The sequence below is a fragment of the Rattus norvegicus genome, chromosome 6, assembly GCF_036323735.1.
Source record: "Rattus norvegicus strain BN/NHsdMcwi chromosome 6, GRCr8, whole genome shotgun sequence".
Lineage (NCBI taxonomy): Eukaryota > Metazoa > Chordata > Mammalia > Rodentia > Muridae > Rattus > Rattus norvegicus.
Genome location: NC_086024.1, coordinates 67,373,965 through 67,394,630, shown reverse-complemented (window position 1 = coordinate 67,394,630; position 20,666 = coordinate 67,373,965). Strand labels below are relative to the sequence as shown.

The 20,666-nt window shown below is 40.7% G+C and overlaps 1 protein-coding gene across 50 annotated transcripts in view; it reads right to left on the bottom strand.

The window, feature by feature from the left end:
- Nrcam (neuronal cell adhesion molecule) overlaps positions 1 to 20,666 on the bottom strand; it is a 295,788-nt gene that overhangs the window by 30,880 nt on the left and 244,242 nt on the right. For 36 of the 50 annotated variants that reach the window (XR_001838198.3, XM_063262272.1, XM_063262280.1 and 33 more), the window contains 12 exons: positions 15,724 to 15,867; positions 13,130 to 13,241; positions 11,602 to 11,768; positions 11,358 to 11,505; positions 9,588 to 9,712; positions 9,135 to 9,164; positions 7,324 to 7,425; positions 5,253 to 5,450; positions 5,085 to 5,155; positions 3,746 to 3,971; positions 3,157 to 3,272; positions 1,438 to 1,642 (listed from right to left, as the gene is read on the bottom strand). Coding sequence is in view for 49 of the 50 variants with exons in the window: in XM_063262272.1 (XP_063118342.1) it covers positions 1,438 to 1,642; positions 3,157 to 3,272; positions 3,746 to 3,971; positions 5,085 to 5,155; positions 5,253 to 5,450; positions 7,324 to 7,425; positions 9,135 to 9,164; positions 9,588 to 9,712; positions 11,358 to 11,505; positions 11,602 to 11,768; positions 13,130 to 13,241; positions 15,724 to 15,867 (1,644 nt within the window). In the remaining variant the exon portion in view is untranslated. The remainder of the gene's footprint in view (positions 1 to 1,437; positions 1,643 to 3,156; positions 3,273 to 3,745; positions 3,972 to 5,084; positions 5,156 to 5,252; positions 5,451 to 7,323; positions 7,426 to 9,134; positions 9,165 to 9,587; positions 9,713 to 11,357; positions 11,506 to 11,601; positions 11,769 to 13,129; positions 13,242 to 15,723; positions 15,868 to 20,666) is intronic. The other 14 variants (XM_063262283.1, XM_063262274.1, XM_063262275.1 and 11 more) reach the window with 1 other exon arrangement.

Genomic DNA, 20,666 nt, shown 5'->3' with positions numbered 1-20,666 from the left:
AACAAACCAGGTGTTTCCACAAAGTCCCAGATGGGCTCTGGGCCCAGGTCAGGTTGCCCAAGGGCTGAGCTGTGCTTCTCCCAAGTGCTCACAGCTTCCCAGGATCAGAAAGTAAAAGACGAGAGCCCGCATGTTGGTTCACCCTACCCCAGGATGGAGGAGGAGGCTCAAGGGCTTCAGGTCTCCTGGACAGAGGCTGGCAAATTATCAGAGGAAATAGGCCTAGTCTGCCATCCATCTTTAAGAGGCTTGGGGCTGAACTGCATCAGGATGCTGCCTTTCTGCCATATCCCCTAGAAACTGACTAAGGACACCACGGTCGCCTCTTCACTCTAGCCAGAAACCAGACAGTCAACTTGGAGTTCTTGTTTTCCTACCTCCTGGGATACTAAATCTTGGCAACAAACCCTTTTCTCAACCATATACTTTTCTTCATCCTCTCTGCTTCTTGTCTTCCTCCTGTCCTTTGTCCAGGCCTGCAATCATGTCTGCCACCAGCTTCTAAACTTTAACCTAATCAGTTCTTAATTTCTAGAGGCCATAGGTCTTTTCTCTTTAGAAAACTATGTTGATGTGTTGCATGAGTGTGCCATTGCAGAAGGTTCATGACATTCCTTAAATATTTCAGCAGATCCTGAAGGAACCACCACAGCCTGCAGACTAAGAGCTCCTGCCCCACAAGTTAGTATCCATGGCACCCAAGATAATGCATGATGTGGGCTCTCTCCCATTGCCATGACCCTTTTCTCATCCTGGCCATACAACATATATTTAGTAGAAGGATGCTTTTAATAGCTTCGGACAAACTATTCTTTCCCACTTCCTTTTCAGTCTTTAATCCCAGTTTTCTCTTCTATGACCCCTGGAGCTATCCAAAGGATATGTCACTGGTGAGAGATGACAGTGGCGAGAACCCTTGTGACTCAGCATCCTAAGTGCTGGGGTGGAGGCTCCATCACACCTAATGTAAGACCTGTAGCCTTCTAATTCAGTACAACTTTGTAAGATACAAGAAGTTATGAGGGCACAAGCGTCAACTCCAACCCACTGAAATATCTTCCCTAGGGGGTATTTTCTTACTTCTTCCTCCCATCGCTCACACTTCCCAGAGGGAGCTTCTGACACTTAGAGAGGATACAGAAGGTGACTCAGCTCAGAAAGCTGATGACTCCCACACTACATTGGCAATGTTTCAGATAGCTTAAATGAAGAGGACAAGTTAAAGGGGAGAAGGCATCTGGACACAGCATTCTGCATTCTGAAGTTTTGTGTGGCTACCAGTCATAAGTGAGTGATGTTTTTCCAGTTTTGTGATTTTTTTTTCTAATCATGCATTTTGCTTCCAGAGTATTCTCTCAGTGGAGGTCCTTCCATAGTACAAAACCTTTCAGGATGTACCGCATACTCCTTGGTCCCAGAGACACACCCATTCCATACCTCCCTCTGGAGTATGGAAGCCTCTGTCGGCGCTGGCTGGGCCCTCCCCTTTCCCATTGACCACTCGGACATTGAGAACATAGTGACTGTAAGGTTGCAGCCCTGGCAGCATGCCGTGAGTCTTGCTGCCCTGGAAGGTGAGGATCTTCTTCTCAATGTGGCGTCTGTTTCTTTTAGATGAGCTCTGAGCCTTCCAGTAGTAAATCTGAAGTGGCAAGAACCCAAGTCAGGGACACACAGGAAGTCAATATAATCATGCTTACACAACCAAAGCAAGGGGACCTAGCTGGCAATGGCCCTTCCTGTGAAAGCCTGTCAACCCAGTGAGATCTCTGGAACATAAAAGTAGGAAGAGATAAACAAATCTACAGAGTTGTCTTCTGACCTCCACACATCCACTGTGATGCCTGAGCGTCTCCCTTTTCAGTCCTCCTATGGACTTGTAGGAATGCACAGGGACGGGAACACACATGCACACCATTCTTTCATATTTTTTAAGCTGAACTGCTGGTTTCCAGAAAAATATCTTGGTTCATTTTACATGAATATTAGTAGAACTAATGGATACTGGTTCTTAGACAAGCAAAACAGAAGCCCATAGATAATGACAAAAGTTGTGCCTACACAATAAAACTGTGCTTTACTGTTTTGCTGGAGGACTATAAATGAAATGAATATGATTCACTCTGTTCTTTCCAGAATGATAAAAATGACCACAATAAATATACAAGTATTTTATTTGTATGAATTTTGCTACCCATTGTTTACATGCTCTTGTGGAGTTATACACAAACAGCACATTACTTAATTTAATCCTCACCCTAGGGAGGCTTCTATTATTATTGTTTTTTTGGTACCTCTCATGGGCTAGTGAGGGATTCTTCCAAAGCTGCAATGGCCCTGTACTGCAAGTCTCAGATTAGTTTATTAAGATACTCTACCATCTAATTACAAGTACTTTTATATTTTAGGCACCGTTTTGAAAAGATCAAAAGGTGTTGCCTAACTTTGGTCAAAAGGCGAGAACTTTTGTACATTACATCTTCTTGAAGGTATCTTAGGAATTTAAAGGCTTTTTTTTTTTTAAATCTTTTAAGATAAATTAGCATATACAAAATCTGGCCACTGGGGTGGGGGAAAAAAAAGAGGATACAGTGCAGTACAAAAAGAATCCTCTAGGGGTCAGTGTCAAATCAAAGTAGTGATATAAGTATACATGGGTTCTTTGGATATATGAATAAAAATACCTCTAGTGATTACTGTTTCTGTGGGTTTTTTTAATAAAGATAATTAATGATCATAAGAATGACTTAGTTATATACTACAGAGTCTTAAAATATGATTTGATTTATTAGTGTTCTCCACATTATTGTTAAACTAGGTGAATTTGTTACATTTTTACAGTTCTTAAAAAAAAAAAAAATCAGTCTGCCTTATTTCACATATACTGTCCAGTCTGTTGGAAGGGCCTAAAAAAGGTGGGAAACCTGTGAAATACAGAGAAAACATAATTTTATCACCCTCGATAAGTGAGATTTTAAGTCAAGTGTAGCTGGATTCTTTAGGCGTGGCTGGAAGCAGTGAGCAAATACACTTGTGGATTTAAGTCCACTAACAGATGAACCACATAATCTCAACCTAAAATAGCATATGTGACCAGTGGCCTTCGCCATGGTCCTGCTCCTAAGTAAAGAGCACTAAGTGTTTCCCTTCACCTACCCGGTAGCCTTGTAAGTGTCCTCGGACACTCTTGGGAGGTACAGGGTCCCAGTGTGCCTCTGCCAAGGTGCTGTTCACCACACTGACACGCACATTTCCAGGAGCCACCATTGGAACTAAGAAGAAGACAAGAAAGGATGGCGGTGATGCAAAGAGCTGGGTTTTTTTTTTTTTATTTCACACAAAAAAAGGTCACAATATTTAATAACTTTGGCTTGAAGCATACTCTGCACTACGTTAGAGAGTCCTGCCCTACACATTGTTGACTGTTAAAAGGTGACATTTCATTATTTGTTCATCTGAGTCTATGAAAGCAAATTTAATACTTAAACTCCCCGGTCCCCTAAGCTCTGGATTTGGAATCCAAAGCCTTACCCATGTTAGGAAAATGCTCTATGACCAAGCTATTTCCTTGGCACTGAATCGCTATTTATCATGTAGTAGGCTGTACAAATGTAGGGAAATAAGCAAAATGATTGTTACCTCTTGCTTGCTAACCAAAGGTACCTCTGGAAATAACCCAGGTTTGTACCTTGGGAGCTCTGTCCATCTAGGCAAGAGTAGAATGAGATAGACAGGGGACACTTACGGTCTTCTCCGGAATGTCCCATGACTGCAGCTGGCTCTGGAGCAAAGCCCACATCATTCAGGGCTTGAACTTTTATCAGGTATGGGACAAAAGTTGGTGTGCCAGAAACAATGTATTTGGATACATTGGCCACAACCACAGACGTCCATTCATCGTCACCATCTTTCTGACGCCAGCTCACTTTGTACTGGAGGCCGGGCCCATTCGATTGAAAACCATTCAGGGGCTATGAGAAAAGCCAAACAGAATGACTGCACAGCCTTTTACAGGAATAGAAAGTCCAGTTCCTAGACATAAGTAAGTGAATGCTGAAACACTAAAATGCATGCTCTTAAATGCCCATGTCTCCAGGGACCTTTTCCCTTCTCTCAATTGTGATGAGATCCAGGGTCTGTTTCTGGGTCAAAGTTGTAAATCGTAATTCTAATGTGGTAAATAACACATAAACCTTCAAAGACTGGCTCCATAGTAAGTGTGGGTGACTCTTAAAATGTAATTATCTACATCTATTTTATGTATTCCTGTCAGTGTCATAGCTCACCATTGTTGCCTAGAGATGGAAACTTACCAACTATTTTTCTATTAAAATTTTGGGTCTGTCTATTCTATCATATGTGCACATAAATATGCATATATGTGTGTGTATGCATAGATCTAAGGTTTTAACATTATATAAACAAATATTTAGGTTTTAGTTATTAACTTTTCAGATCTAGAACCCACAGATACTGTAAGAATGATTGTAATAGGGCTGGAGAGATGGCTCAGTGGTTAAGAGCATTGACTGCTCTTCCAGAGGTCCTGAGTTCAATTCCCAGCAAACACATGGTGGCTCACAACCATCCATAATGGGATCCAATGTCCCCTTCAGGTGTGTCTAAAGACAGCAACAGTATACTTATATACATGGAATAAATAAAATAAATCTTAAAAAAAAAGAATGATTGATGATTGTAATAACAATTTGACTACTGAGAATAGCTTGGTGCATGGTGATAACAATGTCTGGCTAGCATTTTTTTCAGCATATATTCCTGTGAGGCCCAATGCTAAGCATTTCTCACACATTAGTTCCTTCGGTCTCATGCAGCTGTGCTATTATTCCCATCACACAGATGATTGACACACACTTGGCCACGGGCAAGCAGTGATTCTCACCTGTCCATTTTGGTCCCAGAGATAGAACTGTTTAATTACTGTACAAAGTTGCCTTCTATATACAGGTAAGATTTTTTTCTACAATGGTCAAAAGGAATATGAACTCAGATATTATTCTAAAACGACCGATTCTGTTCAGTATAAAAAAAGGTGGAAGCAAACGGAAGGCCTCCTGGCTCACCTTCCATGTGATCACCAAGTTGTCCGGCTCTGTCCCTAGTCCTTCCACAGCCGTGGGATTCTGGTCTGGTTCTAGAAATGAAGCAGCCCCACATAAGCAAGCTTCAGCTCTGGGGAAGGCATGGAGAACCCTCCCGTCTTCTGCCGGCCTCCTGTGTTCCAGCCTTACCCGCGGCCTTTGTAAGATACTGCTCCGATGCCTCGCTTGGCACACTCCTCCCGATGCTGTTCTCCGCCATGACTCGGAAGGAGTAGTTCACATAGGGAGACAGCTTCAGCTGGGCTGTGGTCTGCGTTCCAGAAACTTCCGCCTGGTGGCGCCACAGCCCTGCCTCATGCATTGCATCTTCATACTCGATGATGAATTCTGGCCACACCACCACAGATAACACAAACCCAACACAGTGATTCAGTCAACTTATGAACAGACTGCCAGAAATACCTTGTGGCAAGTAAGAGTACCCAGACACAAGTGATTTTGCAAGAAAAAAATTCCTGTGAGGATATTTTGAGTTCAATACTTAAGCACGTGCAATATTTGGCACTTTCTCCTATGATGCTGAGCTCAACTTAGATAAAACTGTTTAGGCCTAATCTGCATATTCTAATGGGAAGTCTTACTTTTTGTTTTTTGGGTTTTTTTGTTTTGTTTTGTTTTGTTTTTTTAGTATAGAATAGAGTTCATTCAGGGCATGGTGAGGGGACTTAAGAGGGTAGTAGGGATAGAGAAAGGCAGAGAGACATGGCGGAGGGGAGGGGAGGGGAGGGGAGGGGAAGGGAGGGGAGGGGAGGGGAGGGGAGGGGAGGGGAGGGGAGGGGAGGGGAGGGGAGGGGAGGGAAGAAGAGAAGAGGAGAGGAGAGGAGTAGAGGATTAAAGGAATAGAGGTCTGTCATGAGCACGTGGAGAGAGTGGAAAAGGAAGGGGGAGAGAAGTGACAAAGGGGGAAGAAGGTCAGAGCAAGAGAGGGCAAAAGAGCATGAGGAGGAAGTCTAAATATATGAAACAATGTTCAAATATTATCATAAATGAATTAACTACAGTGACTACAGCTAAGAAGCAGTTTTTCGCCAGGAAGATTGACAGCAATCAAATATTTAACCTCCTTTGTTGGATGTGACATTCTCAGACCTCCTGGAAAGTGTAAATTGATACACTTTTATACAGGACAATTGAGAATATCTAACAATTTTTAACATATACAGTCTTTGAGGGGTTGTACTTCTAGCAATTGACTTTGGGCAAATGTGCTTACCCACGTGGTGCAAAAGAATCCACACTGCTTCATGGTTTCCAATGGAGGCAACCTAGTTACAAACAAGCGAACTGCCCACCAGCGAGGCATATGTAGCTAACTATGATCCACACACTGGGATACTCTGCATCAGGCTTTGAAGCCTATCATAGTCTGACTTAATAAATGTTTTTGTATCCAAATGCTTTGGTCTCTCATCTGATTTGATTCCCTCCATTGATGTCATCAAAGTCAGGAGCTGACACTTTTGAATGTGTCATTTTGTAGCAAGGGGCAATGGGAAGAAAAGCAGGATGTTAAGATAGGGACCTATTGTACATAAGCAGCTCTATTACATGCTGTGGGTCTGAAAAGATCGATTTCCAAATGTTTAGACTGGACACTAGCACCATTTAATGCAGCGGGATAAATACTCATTTCAAGATGCACCTCCTGTGTCTGTGCTAGGTAGTTTTATGTGAACTTGGCACAGTTAGAGTCATCAGAGAGGAAGGAGCCTCAACTGAGAAAAGGCCTCCATGAGGCCCAGCTGTAGGCAAGCCTGTAGGGAGTTTTCTTAATTAAGGTGCAAGCAGCAGCCCTCCGCAGCCTCGGCATCAGCCTGTGCCTCCAAGTTCTTATGCTGCTTGAGTTTCTGTCCTGCCTTCCTTCTGTGATAAACAGTGATGTGGAACTGTAGGTCAAAAAACCCTCCCCTCCCCATGTTGCTCTCACAACCCTAACTAGGACAGTGGAGACATATAAGGTGATTCTTAGAGTTCTTAAACACAAATGATAGTGTGCTTGCTTAATTAACATTTTCAGGATTGTGCCAGAAGCTGTAACCAGGAGTGGCTCCATCTCTGAAAAGCATCATACTTTGGTTCTAAGAGCAGTGATGAAGAGAATGGCATTAAATGCATTTGCAAGAAATCACAGCAGTGTATTAGAGCATTGTTAGAGATAATGCTTCAGGAGTGACCACTGGGTTTACCAGCTACCACATACTTGTAATGGGACTATTGTTGTCATCGCCTGGGGTCCATGTCAGCTGAACACTTTTGTCAAGTTGATTGGTCAATTCTAAATCAAAGGGAGGATTCGGGACATCTGTGGAGCAAACGCACACACAAATGGTTAGATGTCTTTTCGAAAGTTGGTGGTTTTATTGTATCTGTGATACTGTACACAGAGGGACACCTTAGAGACATCACTTTTACCGGTCACTGAGCATGCAGTGGACATGAAACGGACACCACTGAGGTTGCTGACAACACTGCACACACAAGCCAACCCATCAGAGTTCTGCTTGCTTGCTTGCTTTTCTAGAGACACCAAATTAGGGGTTGCCAAATCCACTGAAGCAGAGCGTGTCTTCAGCACGCTCAGTGTGTGTCCTCTCATCAGCAGAAATGAGCACAGACAGAAAGAACACCAAAGCTTCATTGCCAACTAGACAAGGGGGACTCAACAGTCAGGTCTGAGAGACAAATGCAGGAAGGTGGCATGCACTGTTCGGAGGATTTTTCAGTGTGCTGAGACACAGACAAGCTCGATCTGGAGGTGCCTGGGACTGCTTTTTAAGGATAGGGAGGTCTCTGCATGCATAGGCGTCCTTACTTTCAGACAACTCAGTGACTCAGAGGTCACTGAGAAGCAGGGCTGCCTCCTGCAATGAGCTTTTGAAGTTAACTCTCTTCTCTGAGACTTAAAAGAAAAAAAACTTTGCTTCTAGAAGGGTCTCTGAGTTCTGGAGGACTAGAGGACATATAAATATATGGGATCTTTTTTCTCTTCGGTAAGGCAGTGTTATATGTCCACAGAGAGCAGGTTTATTTAGAGAATGGTTAGTGATTCTATGTACAATCTAGCTGATATTATGCTACAAAATTATGTCTGATGTTTGTGTACTGAATTAGGATGCATTTTCTAAATAAAAGTGTTTCCGGATATAATTTCTGACTATTTTCCAGACTCAGAAAATCAACAGAACATTGTTAGGCCCCTTCTTTTGCTAATTCCCTAGTGACTTTTCTTTTAACACAAAATGAGTAAGTTTCTCAGATATAAAACATCAGTGTTTTCCCCTAGATGCACACTGCTTGGAAATGGACTCTCAGAACAAAATAATATTTCTTTAATGTTTATTATTATTGTTATCGGTGTATTACATTTGTTTCTGTGTGCATATGCAGTGTTGAAATTGACACACTCATGTGAAAGAACACAGCACTCATGTGCTGATGTCTGCTAGGTGGCTGGCTATGGAGTTTCTAGGATCTGTCTGCCTCTATCCCCAAAATTGGAGTTACAGGCATGTACTGCCATGATCTGTTTATGTATGGGTAGAGGAGATTTGAACTCATGTCCTCTTGTTTTCACAGCACGCACTCTTATCCACTGAGTCACCTCCCCAGTTCCTAAGCATATCTTAAGAAACCAGTAAAATCCAGCTTTCAGAATGATTCTAAGAAACAGCTTTTCTGTTCCATAAAATATGGATGATAGATTGTGATAAATGATTTATGCTACCATACCATACAAGGAATCTGTCAAAGGAAGATTTTTATAAGATGCAATGATTTTATAATAACAAATAAATTACTTAGAAACAACTGGAAATACAATAAGCACAATTGTCTAACTTTACAGTATACTATTAGGTTATAAGGAAACATTGACCATGGCAAATGAAGCCCATGATAGCTGGCAGCCATTTTCTTTAAAGAAATGCAATGGTGTGACAGAGAAGAGAAGGTGATGTCTGCAAATGGGGAATCACTTGACAGGATACAGAAAAAGAAGGCTCATTAGTTTACCGTAAATGGGGGCTGGAGTTGGAGTAGGAGCTAGAAAGGACATTAATATAAAGGATTTTAATCATAATTAGTCATGGAAACATAGAAGAAGACAAAAGCAACACAATATTAATTTTTTTTAAATTAAGCTCTCTCCTTAGCTATGAGATGTGACATTGACAAATGGATAGTGACAATTTAGGAATACAAAACCCCTCTGAGTATAAATTAGAGGTTACTTTTCTTAGTTTTTTTTTTAAGTCAGTAAATATGCACACCCACCACTTTGTCACAGTCTATATATCTACACACAGCATATTTATATAGAAATTGTCTCCTCAAAGTCCTCTCTGGAAGAAAATCACTCGCTCTTGTAGCCATAAAAATTTACCAAACAAATATTCAATATATTTAATTTTCTTTCCCATCTAACATAAAGAGTCTGGCCAACACTATATCTGTTCTTGCCCTTACCGACCACCCTGAGCACGGCGCTGGCTGAAACACTGTCCAGCGTTGTGTTGGCTGCACATGTGTAGGTCCCACCATCTTCATCCTTTACGTCAGAGACCACCAGATGGTCCTTGTCGACAGAGAACCTGTAAACAGAACACATGAAGAGCTGCCGAAACGACAACTAGACACAGCTGACAACTGCCTTGCCCGCAGGCCATGATCTCTGTGAACTTGATAAAAGAGAAAGACGACAAACACTTCAGCAACTAGAGTGAACCACTATATAGCACTTTAGTAATTAATAAACCTGAAAAACATTCGGGGTAGGAGGGATAGTAACTCTAATGGTTTTCAGTTGGGCTTATGGGATCTTAGGAGATTCTGCAGTAGCCCTCTAGGAATGGGGCCAAAAGTCACATGGTATCCTGTGAATATGTACAATTATGGCATACCAATTCCAATTTTTTTTAAGATTTATATATATAAATCTTCAAGATTCATATATTTATATGAATACACCATTGCCATCTTCAGACAAACCAGAAGAGGGCATCAGATCCCGTTACAGAGGAAAAACACTCAGTGTTCCTAACTGCCATCTCTCCTTTTCTTTAACTGGTAAAAGTTACTCTGCTATTCTGAGGAGAGAGGAAGGGCTCCATATTTATTTCCACTAGACTGCTTCACTAAGGGTTGTGTGGTTATTTTTAAAAGAAAGAATTTTTAAACAAGGTACTATTAGCTGCAGAAAATTTGTGTTGGTTTTTTTTTTTCTCTCTCACATGTATAAATCCCCACAGCAGAAACTATGAAAAATATTGGCATCTTTCTCATCCCTAGATCATCATTGTTCATTAAGAGTTTTCTAGAAGTTACTTGCATAATGCATGCACGATTCATGCATGGTCCCAGTGAGGCTGCAGACATTGTAAACTGTCTTCTAAGTAATTTCAAGTCACACCTCAGCTGATCTAACCTGATGGTCATTTCTTTATGTTCTCTTCTCTTTACAACCTCAGGTCTCATATGTTAAATTGCTGGGAGGAAGCCTTACCTGAAAGGGAGCTTTGAGCACACAGAGAGAAAGGCCAGAAAATTATTGTGGGGTCATTAACAAGCAATAAGATACCACTTAGTCATCCCAGGCTCAGATCAGCAGCAAGAAAACCACAGAAACCACAGAAACCACAGCCCTAGCACTGGCTATCACTTGTAGCCACTGTAATGGGAAAATCACACATGAAGCTGTCTTTACTAGGTTAACCTGAGGGCCTCAGACAGAAATGCCACGATCTTTGCCTTATCCCAAGCTACAGAGTTGAATGTGCCCCTTTAAATGCTTTACTTGGTTTTGATTTCTTTTCCTTCTGCAGCTCTTAGGTTTAAATTTTAAAAAGAAATTAAGTTTCCCAAACTAGTACTTTTTAAAGTACTGGCACAGAGTTGGGTGAATTCCTGACGATGGGGATGGAATTTCTGCTCATTTGTAGAGTGCAGATTAAAACATGTGTTGAGACTTGACCAGTAAAGGTAAACAACCATGGATGTTGTCCAAAATGTAGAGGAAATTTTGCATCCCAAATCTCACAGGAGATCAGCACTCAAAGCCCAACATTCTCTGGCTCTCATTTCAAATCCTTTTAGTTCTAAGTATCTTATAGAAGGAAGGAAATACGTGTCTCATAATTTTGTGGACAGCTGACTTCAAACACTGAAAGCATGATGTTGGTAAGCCTTTGACCAAGAGCAGTGTATAGAGAGAAGAGGAAAGAAAGACCCTTGAAATACCTTTCATCATTGGGCAGCTCTCCATTGTCCTTCAGCCACAGAATGGTGGGGATTAAGGTGTGGTCGTGTTTCACTTTGCATTCAAAGGAAACCTTGCTCCCCCTCTGAACGACTGCATATTCAGGTTGTTTAATGAACCTGGTTGGATCTAAAATTCAAAATTACCATTATCCATTTTGGCAAAGCTGGAGAATTTGTTCCAGGTCATATAGTACTTTAAAAAGTCTCATTAACAATGCCTTACCTTTGATTTCCAAGTGAACTTCATTCTTTGCCATCCCTAATTTATTCCTTGCGACACAAGTATATGTCCCTGTACTATCCTTTTGGGCCACAGGAATTTCTAGCGTTCCGTTATCATGTAAAACATAAATGTCTTCGTGAAGAGCGCTTCCTTTAGTTCCTTTAAACCTTCATTACAAAAGTTACCAGAGTGAGAATAAAACACACAGAATGTGGCCAGCAGCAAGTGTCAAGGTCAAAGACATTTTGAATGACTACAGAGGTTAGATTTCTGCTCATTTATAAAGGGGACATGAAACCATCTGTTGAGATTTCACTTTTCAAGTTATAAAATTAAAAGTATTGTCCAAAATCTGAAGGGTTTTCCACAAGCAATTCTTCTGACAAATCAGAGGAAAGTACATGAAATAGGAGCATATGAAAATAAATGGAGTTTGCAGAATTAGAACGACTGAATATAATGGGTTGCAATTTTTATGAGATACCCAATTAAATAAAGGCATTACTATTTTATCCTTGAATAGATGACAAAATAGACAAACATAAGGGTATGTAAGTGCACTTTCTCCCATTTGTAAAATGACATTTTGAAGACATTTTAATTTCAAGGCTCAGGATTATACTCTAAAAGTAGGACCAGCAAATGTTCAGACAATGGAAAGAAAATGTGTGTGTGAGGTGTGAGAAGTGGAGACAGATGAACAGGGATAGCCAAAGTTGATCTGAGTTCAATGTTAATGTCTCCACCTTCACTAGGGTCTCTCTGTGTTCATATTTCTTTTTTCTGTGGTTATGGTTGGGCCTGGAGAGACTTGCCTTTACCCCTAAGCCTGCTGTCACTCTCCTCTCAGTAGCTAAAGATCAATACCTATCTGTTCCAACTGTTCCTCACACATTCTCAGTAGCTGTCCCTCCTCCCTTTGGTCTGTCTAGCTCTTCTAAAACAAATAAACTAGCAACAACTGAAGGACCCGTCCCAGGAATGGTATCTGAAAGTGGATGGTCAGAGGGGAGGTAAGAAGGCACAGCCTCTTCTCCAGCTCCAAGCTGTTTTATTTTAGATTTATTTTGTTGTTTTATGTAAATAAGCAGTTACTGAGAGTTGAGAGCCACCACTTGGGTAGTGGGAATCAATCCTAGGTCCTTTGCAAAAGCAACAAGTGTTCTTAACCCCTGAGTCAACGCTTCATCCTCAATCCCAAGGTAATTTATTATCAAGAACACGTTTCCTAACGAGTCTTCAAACACTATTTACAGACTTCTAGGCAATGTCCGTGGCACTGTGAAATATGGCAGCCCTCAATCTTAAAAATAGTTTCCATACAGTTAATAGAACATTCTGGTAATATAAATGTTACACATGTGAAAGTATTTATTATGCCCACAAAGTAGGTAGTCAATAACATTTGAAAAAGATTAGATAGACTATAATCCGATGGTCTCTGTGTTGTATTTTTTGTTTGTTTTTGGACTAAAACCAGACATAGTCAGAATTAGGTATCAAAAAAACAAATAGAGCCATTACTTACCACTCAATGGTAGGCATAGGAGACCCAAAGAAGGCACAGTCCAGCAAAGCAGGCCGGTTTGCAATGACCTGGTACAGTGTGTTTGCTGAGGTAAGAATCCGAGGTGGTTCAGCTACAACATTTTTAAAAGGTATAGTGAACACTGGATACATTTTAGGTTTACAGTGAGTTTATCACATGTTGTTTTAGGATTATTAAAGTTTATCAATTATGACCAACATGATATTTCCCATGAGTTCTGCATCTGTGGCATCAATATAGTCACTCAACATAGACAAAACACCTCCTTATGTATGGTCAACATGTTGCTTTAGAGTCATAAATTACTGATGGCTTATCTGTATTTTCTATGCTGTTTAGTTATTGATTCGGTTATGTGTATCTCTTATGACCGTGAGTATCTTGTAGTGAAAGAATGCAGCTGTTTAATCATTTTAGGAACAGCACAGTGTCTGGCAGGAAAGCATGCCATTGCTTAATGACTGACCCATCTCGGCTCAGGACCTAACACTGGGAATGTTGGAGACACATAGAGAAAGTAGGAAAAAAATGCAGAATGGGAAGTGTGGTTTCTAAAAACAAAGAGGACAAAAAAAAAGCAAAACAAAACAAACAAACAAACAAAAAACCTCTTACAACTAAAGAAGCAACAGCATGAAGAGCATAAAGAGAAAAACCATAGATAGGAAAAGATATTTGCTCATCATATGCATGATATGACTATTACACAAAATATGTAAGAAACTCAAAGAACTCAATACGGATTTGTTTAAATGGGCAAAGGACCCAAATCGACATTTCTCAAGAGGAGACACACAAATGGCCAACAGAGATGATTATCACCGATTATAAAGAGAAAATTGGGGCTGGAAATGGCCCAGTGGTTAAGAGCACCGACTGCTTTTCCAAAGGTCCTGAGTTTAATTCCCAGAAACCACACAGTGGCTCAAACCATTTTTGGTTTGTCTGAAGATAGCAACAGTGTACTCATAACATATAAGAATAAAGAAATTTAAAAAAAATTGAAAATCAACCACAGTCATGTATCTCTTGATACCTGTTAGAATGTCTGTTAGAAAACAGACATATGTAAGTGCTGTCTTTCAGCCTTAAAGAAGAAGTGGGGCTTGAGATAGCTCAGCACTAAGAACACTTGCTGCTCTTCCAGGAGACATAAGTTCAGTTCCCAGCACCCACATCTGGGGGTTCACAGCTGCCTCAAACTCCACATCTAGAGGATCAGGTGCCTTCTTCTATCCTCTGTAGACTCCTCCACACACAGGGCAGGTACTCATGTAGACCCACAGGCATAAAGATAAATAACTATTCTAAAAGAAGAGGATCCTGTATGTGTGATACCAATAAATCTGAAAGACATTGTGTGAGGACTCAGAGTAACATATGCATTGATCTTACTCACATATGAGATGTCGATTCAATAGAAGTGAAGTATGAAAAGAAACCCAGAAACCAAATCTGTTTCCTCCATTTTCACCTCAACTGCTGAGCTTCTGGGCAGTTATGAAGGAAAATGGTGAATCTCATTTGGCTTCCTTATGTTAGTTTTATTTGGAAAACAATACACTATTTGAAAGGATTAAAGTATAATTTCTGCTTGCCACAAGAATAATTCTTACATAAATTTAAAAATATAGCTTTTTGTAATTTTACCCAATAGGAGAGATATAGTGACCACATTAACCAACCACTTTATAATATGCTTGAGTCCATCATAGTTTTCTACAGGTTTTTTGGCCATATTTTTACACATGAAACAATATATATCTGTGACTTGGTTAGAAGACAAGCTTTATGGGCAATCATTTAGTTCTTTATGTGGGAATCATGAAGTTGTTTTTAAACTTGTCAATTTCTGTAGTGCAAAATGAGAATGCTTCCGTAGTCTTACACTTTTGAATGCTTTTGCAGTTGGTAGAACTGTTTGGGAAGGAGTAGGAGGTGTGGCCTTGTTGGAGGAGGTATGTCACTGAAATTGGGCTTCGAGGTTCCCAAAGCCCACACCATGCCAGTTGACTCCCCACCTCCCTTGCCTTGCAATTGTTGTCTCATCACATAAGCTCTCAGCTACTGCTCCAGCACCTGCCTGCCTACACGCTGCCATGCTTCCGCCATGATGGTCATGAAGGTCATGGACTTTACTCCTCTCTAGAACGATGAGCCCCAAACTGAATGGTTTCTTTTGTAAGTTGCCTTGATCATGGTCCTTTGCTGCAGCAAAGGAATAGTAACTAACTGTCTAAAGATAAAAGAGCTGCCATATACATTGCTAATGTGAACAAACACCATTTTCCCTTTGAAGGATTTAACAATCAAATTACCTGTGAACAGAACAGCCTGTTTGATTATTTCTGCAGCAAAGATTTTGCCATATAAAAACTGTATGAAAGAATTTCAAGAACAGACAAAAATCACTCTTAAGGCAAGATTTGTATCGTATCTACCCTTGTATATATTCTTTGTAGCTTAAAACACTGTGTATTGCAGGTACCAAAGATATAATGCATTTTTGCTGAATAAGCAGAAAATAACAGCGGTCATTAACTTTCCATGTTTTTGATAAAGGAAGAGCTTACCGAGCACATTTACAAATGCATTTGCTAGTAAATATCCATATTTGTTAGAGGCATTGCACTGATAAACCGCACTTGAGCTTTCTTGAACATTTGAAAACATAATGGTATCACCATCGATTTTTCGGCTGGGGTCATCGAGAGCAACTGTTTGAATAGAAAAATAGAAAATACACGTTTCTTACTGCTTAAAAGATATATGTCAAATGGGCAAATTTTGATATATATATATACATATATATGTATATATATATACATACTTAAATAAATGGGATGCAAATACAGGCTGATCTACGTATATGCCTCAATAAAAGGAAAAGCATCCAGGCAGAGTTTAGTTATCACACACAAGAACGAAAATATGCACGATGCTTGTTTAGCACTATGTGGATAAATTGCTCTTTAACACTGAGGACTGCTAAAAAAAGCAAGCTCAAGTTGGGCAAGAATATCAAATTCAGAAAAACATTGCCACGTTTGTAAAGAATCCAGTTATTCAAAAGGAGGCAAGTTAGTTATCCAAAGGAAGGAATAATACTTGTCATCAGATGGAAAAATATGTTAGCTAGTTCAAGCCTGCCCCCCGCCATTGAGGATCTAGTTCTTAAAACAAATAAAAGTATGCATAAGGAACGTGAGAGTCGCGAACAGGAGGATATCCACTTTCCTGCTGGTCACACATCTGGGGCTGAAGGAGCAATCAGTTGTATAAAATTTCTCTTAAAGACTCTTTTCAGCTAAATCCCTTAAGTACTTAAGACATGTTATAACCAGGATTGAGCCATGCTGAAGTTGGATGAAAGCGGCTGGGTAACACAGGATGTCAGCATTTAGTGCTAAGCAAGGCAAACACCATGGAAGCTCTGTGCTGGGCTGTGTTGTACTGAGATGCACAAATTTCTTTTTCTGGATGCTAAATGCGGGGTTGGGGAGACCATCACCCCACATTATTTTAAGAGTAAATTGCCTTAGCACACTGATCAACATCAAAGTAAATAATACTACCCTTCTCTCTGCAACAGCATATGGCAACCATGAGAGGACTGCCTTTCATTCTAAACACATTTCTATTTCTATGGTGACGAGAAAAGGTTTTATATCAAAGACATATCTTTCACTGTACTGAGACCTCATTATCACTTTGAAATAAAAGTATCTGACTCACCTCTGACTCATTAAGTCGCTTTAATAAAAATAAATCCAGCTATAGTTACTCACCTCTGTTTTACACACCCGTGAATTGTGCCCATTCATCCTGCGATAGTTTCTTACTGCTAGAGTTTATCACGAATCTACTATCTGCAAACTACACAAAATTCACTACCTCTTGGCTCTCCAAGATGGAAGCCAGACAAAGTCTCGGAAAACCATGTTCCTTCTCATTGTGCAGAGGAATCTACTTCTTTGTTCCTTCTGCTTTCTGGAAGATTCTTAATTTCTTAGTCCATATTTTCTTTTTTCTCCACCATCATCAAAGCTATCAGTATTGTTTTTTTTTGTTTCCTGTTCATTCTTCCATTATCATGTTTCTCCCTGAACACAGCCAATAGTGGCATAGCACCTTTGAAGGTTCTTGTGATGAAATTGGGACCTCTGGCCTCTCTGCTCTGTGAGTTACTTTCAACACATGGTCTTAGAACATGGACGCTCAGTGTTAGGGCTGTCCTGGAGGTTTTTGGTGTCCACCATATGCCCACTGTGACTGCCCCTTTGAAGGTATGCCGGACACTGAAGAACAGTGTGTGTGTGTGACGAGCAGGCAGAGCATCTAACAGACTATGGGACAAAAGCTCCCCTATCCCTGAGCTTACAGATTCTTAAAACCACACAACCATATTCCAGTTTAAGTTTTATGAGATTAAAACCTCCTGGAGGATTATTGCATAACAATGTGAATGTATTCAATATTGTCCTACTGTGTATTCAAAGGTTAAGTTAGCAAAAGTGGACCCAGGGACTTTAAATATAGTAGGCAAACACTCAGCCACTAAGCTCTATTCCTAACCCTTTAAAATGTCACTTCTCTTGAATAACTGCACAAGGAAAACATAATGCAGACTTTCATGGCGAGAATGCTCATTACTCTTTACCTATAATAAGGGATAGAACATTTTACAGTTATACTACCATGACCCTTGAGCTGAATTGGTAAGGCTAGAAGGACAATTTCCACAAGTGTATATGCGTCAACCATAAACAGAGCAACGGGCAGCTACAGGTTCCACTTTGCTTCAGTATCGAAGGCATCTGACTCTCTCTACCTCACTTGTGCTTAGTAGAGCGGTTTTCAGATACTTATTTCTGACGTAATGTTTACAAATAACAAACTTGGACTCAAGGTATAGGTAAAGAGCAACTAGCATTCTCTCCGTGAACGGCTGCGTTCTGTTTTCCTTGTGCAGTTATTCAAGAGAAGCAAATACTCCTAGGAACTTCAGTGACATATGGCGGCTCAGTTGGTGGCTGGGCACAGAATGGAGTCACGGCTGCAGAGCCATTGGGAACTTTTGGATGCTGTGTACTGTATACCGTGTGGGAACAGCTTGCCAACTCGCAAACTCAAATCATTGAAAGGAATAATTAATTCTAGGAACAACCAACTTCATTTGCTGTAAATGAACACGGAAGAAAGAAATGTCAGAGTGCAGCATCCCCATCTATAGCTTTAAGCCCCAAAGGTGAGGACCAAAAGTAGGGCCTTCAGAAAAGTTCAAAAAAAATAAATGTTACGTGTGTGTGTGTGTGTGTGTGTGTGTGTGTGTGTGTGTGTATTACATGGTGGCTAAAACTGTAATGTCTCCAATATTTTGAATATGAAATTAATGATAATAAGTAAAAATGCTGTCTTATAAGCACTTAGTACTGTCAATTTCTAAGATGTATTCATGTCAATTATATAATTTTGCTTAAAGAGAACCTTATTAAGTAGTTTAACCAGATAATATTAAGTACATTTTTAAATATGAAAATTATAGACCAGAGCACTTAACATTTTATTTAAATAAAATTAATGTTGCAGATTTCTGTTTTAGTTGGGTTTCGAAATACTTCCTGGACTATGAAGAGCAATTGGAGAGGACTTGAATCCAAGCTTCAGAGAAGAGCTGAATTCCCATGTCCTGTCTATTCCTCCCTAACAGAACCTGCTGACAGAACCCTTGCCTCTGAGAGGAAGGGGAAGGAGGAGGCTTTGGTGAGATCTTGAGAATATTCTGAATTAAGTCTCCATCCCTCTGGCTGTTTTCATGAGTTACACAAACAAAATTTGTGATTGTGTAAGGAGGAGATGCGGTCCTCCTTATAAATTTGGTCCTTTCCCCTCCTTAGATCTGAGCCGAGTGGGCCTTTTAACAAAGGTGAGATTTTATGTTATGTGTTAGACTCCCTCACTGCCTCCCTGGACAGAAACAGGGATTAAGGAGAAGGCAAAGGACATGGAAGAACTCGATCTCTAGGAGAGTGGGGAAATCTCCTGCTGCAGGCTTGAAGTGGTTTCTCTTGACTTCACACTCTCTCAAGCACTCCAGACCACATTTGAGGTCTCCTGCAGGTCACTTATAACTGCGTAATCTCTAACCACTGTGGACTGTTTAAGATATTCTCGGTGTTTCACCGGTAAATTCTGTATTTAATACTCTTGTTTGATAAGACATAGCTTCAGAAGCCAGTGAGATAAGCACCCAGGTGCTTTGGCCTTACGGCTACCTCTCCATGATAATCCTAATTTGTAGCAGAGTCCTTGGATGATTACCCACAATTCATGAGAGGGAGGCTATGAGTCTGGTTGTATGGGTCCCTGACTGTGTCTGTTGATTGCCACGGGAAACAGATCTGAGGCAATCGGTATGGATACAGAAGCACAGCTGATCTACATTTCTGTAGTCTCTTGGGTAGGAAGTCAGGCTAACAAGCCAGCTAGGGCCTCAGGCCAACTTCTGGATCCTCTATTAGGCTTGCTAAACATAAGTAATCCTCACGGTTCAGCCAGTGCCAATACACTGCAGTTTTCTGTTTTTCTACCATTGTATCTCTGTTACCTTCCATGGCCTGGCACTGCTGATGCACAACTCAACAAACTACAGATGAGAGGCAACCAATGGCCTGTTTCCAGAACAGTCTTCAAGTCTCCAAGGCAGGCTTGTTTAGGTCCTTGGCCAACGTGTGGAAAGGATAAAGGCATTTGCCTCTTCAAGCCTCTAAGGGCTTTTTTTGCTTTATTTCCTCACCTAACTCTTTATTTTGGATTAGTAGAAGCCAATATACATCAGGGTATATCTCTTCGCTATTAGCTGCTTATGACCTAGTTCCCATTCAAAGAACGCACTCATCAGAAGTTTTCCAGAGACCAGCAGCCGATGTGTGGGGCACAGCTAAAGAACCGTGCAGGGTCCCTTGCCAGTTCATCACCCTCAATTATGAAATGTCCATGCACTTCCGACTTGGCCATGCTCAAAAATACACCACATCTCTGTGACAAAGGAGCAGGAAGCTGCTTGCAGCTCCCCAGAGCAGCCTGATGGGCAAGGCCACTTGCTGTGCTCTCCTACTGTTCACAGTTCCCCTTACTGAACACCCACCAGAGAGGCTGTCCCAAACTGCGCACACCTGAGGTGGGGCACACTAGATCTAAAAGAGCTGTGGAATTCCTGTCAGATCTGCTTGGCTTCCTTCCTTCTTTTCCAAGGCAATATACTTTGGGGATATAAATAAATAAATAAATAACCTAATTTAAAGTTTTATGTGACAGATTTCATCTGAATTATTTCTGTTTGGGACCTAATTGAATGATTTGGGGTTACAGTAGAAAAGTCTAACTGGTCTCCCAGAGACACTTGCCCTCGCTTAACACCCTCTCCTCTGAATTTCACCATAAAAAGTATGGGTGAAGACATATTCAAAGCTCACAGTCTGACTATTAATGGAGTCCAAGGTTCCCCCAGGTGCTG